This window comes from Nipponia nippon, unplaced genomic scaffold (genome assembly GCF_047370975.1).
Source record: "Nipponia nippon isolate SJK-2023a ecotype South Korea unplaced genomic scaffold, ASM4737097v1 scaffold_36, whole genome shotgun sequence".
NCBI classification, from domain to species: domain Eukaryota; kingdom Metazoa; phylum Chordata; class Aves; order Pelecaniformes; family Threskiornithidae; genus Nipponia; species Nipponia nippon.
In genome coordinates, this window is record NW_028262354.1 from 406,048 (window position 1) to 412,047 (window position 6,000).

A 6,000-nucleotide genomic window follows, 5' to 3' on the forward strand; every position below is an offset into this window, starting at 1 on the left:
TGAGCCCGCACGCGCCGGGGTGGCGGCCCCGCGGGGGCGGGGGGGACGGGACCGGAGCAAGACGGGGGTCCCGGGCGGGGAACCGGGGGGCAGCGGGGGGGTCCCGGGCAGCCGGCGGAGGGGGGTCCCGTTGGGGTCCCGGGGGTCCCGGGCAGCCGGCGCAGGGAAGGGTTAAGGCGGAGCGGGGCCGGGCGGGAGCGGGTGACTCAGCGGGGCCCCCCCGGCCCGCCCCCGCCGTGCCTATCCCGGGCGGCGCCGCGCCCCGCCACTGCCCGCTCCGCACCGCTCCGCTCCGCACCGCTCCGCCCGTGAGTACCGGACCGGGGCCCCGGGGCTGCACCCACCGGGGGGCCTCATCCTGCACCCACCGGGGGCCCATCCCTGCACCCCGCTTCGGGGGGGGGGAGCCCATCCCTGCACCCCACTGGGGGGCCTCATCCTGCACCTCGCTCGGGGGCCTCCATCCTGCACCGCCCGTTTAAAGGGGATCCCCCCCCATGCACGGCCCCCCCCCGGGTGGGGATCCCCCCTCCTGCCCCCCCTCCTGGGGGGACCCCAGTCCTGCCCCTCCCGTTAGGGGCGGACCCCATCCTGCCTCCCCCCCCGGGGGCACCCCCGGGCATTGCACCCCCCCATTAGAGGGGGACCCAGCCCCGCACCCCGCTCTGGAGGGTGGGCACCCCACCCTGACCCCCCAGAGACGCCCCCGCACCCCGGGGGGGGGCAGACCCCCGGGCGGGGGGGCCGGGGCGGGGCTGCCCCGGGGCCCCCCCAGGTTTTCGGAGGCGAAGCCGCGGGCTGGGCCGGTTCCTCTTTCGGTGGGAAGCCCTGGGGGGGGGACGCCGAGGGCTGGGGGGAGCAGCGGTCCCCTGGGTCACCCCACATCTCTGCCCGGCCCGGGGGGCCCTGCCCAAAATGATGGGGGGGCAGCATCACCCCTTGGGGGGGGGGGCTTTGGGGCTGCCCCTTGTCACCCCTCAGACGCGGGGAAACTGAGGCAGGGCACACCCCGCCCAGGCCTGACTCACTGGGGTTCCCCAGGGCGCCCCGCAGCCGGGGGGGGGGGGGCGGGACACACCCGCAGGACATGTGTGTCCCCCCCGCGGCCCCACCCTGCGGCCGCAGCCCGGAGCTGAGTCATTCCCGGCGGCTGGAAAACCGCTCACACATGTGATGAGCGGCGCCAGCCTCAGCCCGGGGCCCGCCAGCGGGGCGGGGGGGGACCGGGGCGTGCGGCTGAGCCGCGTCCCCTCCCTCCGGCCCCCGGCTGAGCCGTGCCCCCCAGCCCCGCAGCGCCCGGCCATGCCGTCCCAGATGGAGCACGCCATGGAGACCCTCATGTTCACCTTCCACAAGTACGCGGGGGACAAGAACCACCTCAGCAAGGAGGACCTGCGGGCGCTGATGGAGAAGGAGTTCCCCGGCTTCCTGGAGGTGGGGGGGGCAGGATCGGGCCCCCCGCGGCGGGGGGACCCCGCGACCGCCCGGGGGGAGCCACCACGGTGAGGGGCCCTGACCCCCCGTCCCTGTGTTCCCCCCCCAGAACCAGCGGGACCCGATGGCCCTGGACAAGATCATGAAGGACCTGGACCAGTGCCGGGACGGCAAGGTGGGCTTCCAGGGCTTCTTCTCGCTGGTGGCCGGGCTCACCATCGCCTGCAACGACTACTTCGTGGTGCACATGAAGCAGAAGGGCAGGAAGTGAGAGCAGCGCCCGCGGCGCTGCCCCGGCACCCGCGGTGCTGCCCACCCCCCCCGGGCGCTGCCCGCCCGCCCGCCCCTGGGTGCCCCCCACCCCAATAAACATGTTTTGTACTACGCTGGAGCTGCCTCATTTTTGGGGGTCCCCGTCCCCATCATGGTCCCCCTGGGGTCCCTGTCACCCCCCTGGGGTCCCCATCCCCGCCCGGGGTCCCTGCTTCCCCCGTGCCCCCTCCCGTGCCGCTGGGTGCCGGTGGGGTGGGGTCCCCTGCAAGGGGCGTATGGGGGGCAGAGGGGCGGCACGGGGGCCTATGGGGGGGCTGCGTAGGGGCCGCGCAGGGCTGGGGGGGGGGGGCCACGGCAGCCACCGAGGGCCGTGCGGGGCTGTATGGGGTCTATAGGGGCTGCACAGGGCTGTAGAGGGGGTCTATAGGGCCCATGCAGGGGTATACATTGGCATATAGGTGACCTGTAAGCGCTGCGGGGGTCTGTACAGGGCTGTGCAGGCATCTGAAGGGGCCGTAGAGGGCGGTTTGGAGCTCTGTAAGGCCTGCAGAGGGCTGTATAGGCACGTATAGATGTCTGTGAGGCCTGTGCAGGCATCTGAAGGGGCCGTATAGGGCAGTTTGGAGCTCTGTAAGGCCTGCAGAGGGCTGTATAGGCACGTATAGATGTCTGTAAGGCCTGCACAGGGCTATATAGGTACGTATGAGGTGGCTGTAGCGCCACAGACAGCTGCGCAGGGGTACGTAAGGGCTATACGGGGCTGCACAGGAGTGTATACGGGCTGTATAGGGGTCCACAGGGTCTGTATGGGGGTGTATAGGGGCTGTACGGAGGTCCACAGGAGCTGTGCAGGGCTGTATAGAGGTGTGTGGGTGTCGGGAGGGGCTGCATGGGGTGGTATAGGGGGGCTGTAGGGGCTGTATGGGTCTGCATAGGGGTCATAGGGGTGTATGGGGGTTGCATAGGGCTGTATGGGGTGGTATAGGGGTGCGTAGGGGGGCTGTAGGGGTCTGCAAAGGGGTCTATAGGAGTCTATGGGGGCTGCATAGGGCCGTATGGGGCGCTATGGGGGCTGTGCGGGGTCCCTGGGGCGGCGCAGGGGGCCATAGGGGGCCATAGGGCTCTATAGGGGACCCCCGGGGCAGGGCGCGGCGCCTACGGAAGCCGAGGAGGCCCCGCCCCACCGGTGACGCAGCGTGAGCGTGGCCCGCCCTGACCGCGCGCCCAGCGGTCGCCGCGTCCGGGGTCTCGCGAGCCGCAGCGGGAGCGGGGGGTGCGCGCAGGGGCGCCGGGGGTCACGGGGTCAGGGGTCACGGGGGGGGGCAGGGGGCGGGGGGGCAGGGGCCGGGCAGCCAGGGTGGGGCCGGGGCTGACCTCTGACCTGGCTGTCCTTGGCCCCACCGGGGTCACACGGGGCGGGGGCACCGGGAGTGACGTCACTGCCCCCGTCCTCGGCTGGGAGTGACATCACCGCTGGGAGTGACATCACCGCTGGCTTCCAGCGTGGCAGCACTGGGTTTCCCTGACAGGGCCTGACATCACCGTCAGGGCCGGTGACGACGTGTGACATCGCCGCCCTGCAGCAGCAGCGACCGGGTGTGACATCACCAGTGACGCCAGTGACTGGGTGTGACATCACCACTGACACCACCGGCCGGGCGTGACATCACCAGTGACCTCACCGGCTGGGCGGGACCTCACAGCCCGGCGCCATGTGGCCCCGCGGCGGGGTGGTGGCGCGAACGCTGGCCGCCGTCGGCCGTCCCCGCGCCCCCGCCCGCGCCTGCCCGCGCCCGCCACCCCCCGCCGCGGCGCCGGAGCCGCCCCGCGACCACGCGGTGCCCAACGGGGGCTGGAGCGGCGCCATGCGGCGGCACTACCGGCGCCTCCTGGCCATGGCCGCCGGCGGGGCCTGGGCACGGCTCCCCTCCTACCGCAGCGCCTGCCTGCACCTCCCGCCCGGCTGCGCCCCAGCACCCCCTGACCCGGCTGCCGTCCCCGCCGAGGCACCGGCGACACCGAGGGAAACGCGGCTCTTCCTCCGCGCCATCGACGGCGACGGCGACGGCTTCGAGTACGCCATGTTCCTCAACGCCGCCGAGCGCCGCCTGATCTGCCTCTTCCAGCCCGGCCCCTACCTGGAGGGACACCCCGGGTAAGCGTCCCCGCCGCCGCGGCCCCACCGCGGCCCTGCCACGGCCCCGCCACGCCGGCGCTCACCCTCTCGTCCCCCCCAGCCTGACCCACGGCGGCGCCATCGCCGCCATCATCGACGGCACGCTGGGGACCTGCGCCGTGGCCGTGGCCGGGAAGGTGATGACGGCCAACCTCAGCATCGACTACCTGGCGTGAGTGGGGGGTCCCCGGCGCGGCGGTGGGGGCCGGGGCTGGGGGGGGATGTCCCTGGCGCAGCGGCGGGGGGCCGGGGCTGGCGGGGGTCCCCGGCGCGGCGGCGGGGGGTCCTGAGCCGCGCTGTCCCCGTGCAGCCCCGTCCCGCTGGGCGCCGTGCTGCTGGTGGAGGGCCGCGCCGAGCGGCTGGAGGGGCGCAAGGTTTTCCTCTCCTGCCACGTCCGGAGCGCCGACGGGGACACGCTGCACGCCCGGGCCACCGGTGAGGACGGGGACACCCTGGGGACCCCGGGGTGGCCGGGGCGGGGGGGGGGACTCGGGGGCGCCCACCCACCCCTGTCCCCCCTCTCCCCCAGGTCTCTTCATCCGGCTGGACCCCACCAAGCAGCGGGCGCAGGAGGAGGACGGTGGCCGGTAGCCGTCCCCGGCCACCCCGTGTCCCCCCGTGTCCCCCCTGTCACCCCTGTCACCCCCTATCACCCCGCGTCCCCCCCGCCTCAGTTTCCCCGGGCGGGCGGGGGCCGGGAGCATCACAGCTGCCGTGGGTCCCCCCCGTGTCCCCGGTGTCTCTGTGGGGATCGGCCGCCTCCCGGGGGGCCGCGGGCGGGACCCCGCGGCGGGGGGGGCGGCTCGGCCAGGGACCCGCCGCAGGGGGAGGGTGGGGCCGGGGCGGGGCCGCGGGTGGGCGAGGCTCGGGGTGTGGGCGGGGCCACGATGGGGCGGGGCCACGATGGGGCGGGGTTAGGGGTGGGCGGGGCTCGGTTGGGGTGGGCGGGGCCGGGCGCCCCCCCGGGGGCAGCGCTGAGCCCCGGGGGCAGCGCTGAGCCCCGGCGGCGGCGGCTGGACACGGACACGGACACGGACACGGGAGGGGGCCGGGCCGGGCCGGGCCGGGCCAGGGGGACCCGCGGGTGCACCCCAAAGCCGGGCACACCCGGGTGCCGTGGGGTCCCGTGGGTGCACCCCGAAAATGGGCACGTTGGGGTGCCCTGGGGTCCCATCCCTGCGCCCCAGGACCGGGCACACCGGGGTGCTGTGGGGTCCCACGGGTGCACCCCAACACTGAGCACCCCGGGGTGCCCTGGGGTCCCCAAAGCCGGGCACATCGGGGTGCCGTGGGGTCCCATGGGTGCACCCCAACACTGAGCACCCCGGGGTGCCCTGGGGTCCCCAAAGCCGGGCACAACGGGGTGCCGTGGGGTCCCACGGGTGCACTCCAGGGCTGGGTACATCAGGGTGTCCTGGGGTCCCATGCCTGCACCCTAAAACTGGTACAGGGGGGTGCCCTGGGGTCCCATGGGTGCACACCAGAGCTGGGTGCATTGGGATCCTGTGCGGTCCCATGGGTGCACCCCAAAGCCGGGCACACCGGGGTGCCCTGGGGTCCCATCAGTGCGCCCCAGGACCGGGCACACAGGGGTGCCCTGGGGTCCCACGGGTGCACCCCAACGCTGAGCACCCCGGGGTGCTGTGGGGTCCCGTGGGTGCACCCCAACGCTGAGCACCCCGGGGTGCCCTTGGGGTCCCGGGGGGCCGGGGGTGCCGGGGCCGCCCTGGGGGATTTGGGGCCCGGTGCCGGTGCCCGCCCGGACGCCTGGGGTCACCGGGGTCACGGGGGTGGGGGGGCACCCCCGGCCGCCCCGCTCCCCGCGCCCCCCCTCCGTGCCTCAGTTTCCCCCCGGCCGCCCCGTGGAAAGTCGGAAATTTCCAGTGCGTGGGGCCGGGGGGGCAGGATGCCGGGGGGGGCAGGATGCCGGGGGGGCCCCGGCGCCCTTATAACGCTCGGCCGCGCCGCCCGCGCCGCCGCCGCCGCCATGCGAGGTAGGGCCTGGCGCGGGGGGCTGCGGGCACGGGCACACGCGTGTGCGGGGCTGGGGGAGCGGGGGGGCGCGTGTGGCGGGGGGCGTGCGTGTGCAAGGAGGGAGCTGGCGGGCGTGAGCCTGG

At 75.0% G+C, this 6,000-nt stretch overlaps 2 protein-coding genes across 4 annotated transcripts; both read left to right on the top strand.

Annotated features, from left to right (window-relative positions):
- The first annotated feature begins 75 nt into the window (after positions 1–75).
- S100A10 (S100 calcium binding protein A10) lies at positions 76–1,818 on the top strand. 2 transcript variants are annotated; one of them, XM_087772185.1, is made up of 3 exons: positions 76–308; positions 1,286–1,434; positions 1,544–1,818. In XM_087772185.1, exons 2-3 carry the CDS (start codon positions 1,303–1,305, stop codon positions 1,703–1,705), a joined length of 294 nt encoding a protein of 97 aa, XP_087628311.1. In that variant the 5' UTR covers positions 76–308; positions 1,286–1,302; the 3' UTR covers positions 1,706–1,818. The 2 variants fall into 2 exon arrangements, with proteins under 2 accessions (XP_087628311.1, XP_009465341.2); XM_009467066.2 differs by lacking the exon at positions 76–308 and having other exon boundaries at positions 325–1,434.
- Positions 1,819–2,298: 480 nt separating this feature from the next.
- On the top strand, positions 2,299–4,605 carry LOC148053805 (acyl-coenzyme A thioesterase THEM4-like). Of its 2 annotated transcripts, none has more exons than XM_087772275.1 (5): positions 2,299–2,403; positions 3,237–3,862; positions 3,945–4,055; positions 4,194–4,318; positions 4,413–4,605. In XM_087772275.1, the coding sequence occupies exons 2-5, from the start codon at positions 3,420–3,422 to the stop codon at positions 4,472–4,474; spliced, it is 741 nt and encodes a 246-aa protein (XP_087628401.1). In that variant the 5' UTR covers positions 2,299–2,403; positions 3,237–3,419; the 3' UTR covers positions 4,475–4,605. The 2 variants fall into 2 exon arrangements, with proteins under 2 accessions (XP_087628401.1, XP_087628399.1); XM_087772273.1 differs by lacking the exon at positions 2,299–2,403 and adding an exon at positions 2,892–2,980.
- The last annotated feature ends 1,395 nt before the right edge of the window (positions 4,606–6,000 follow it).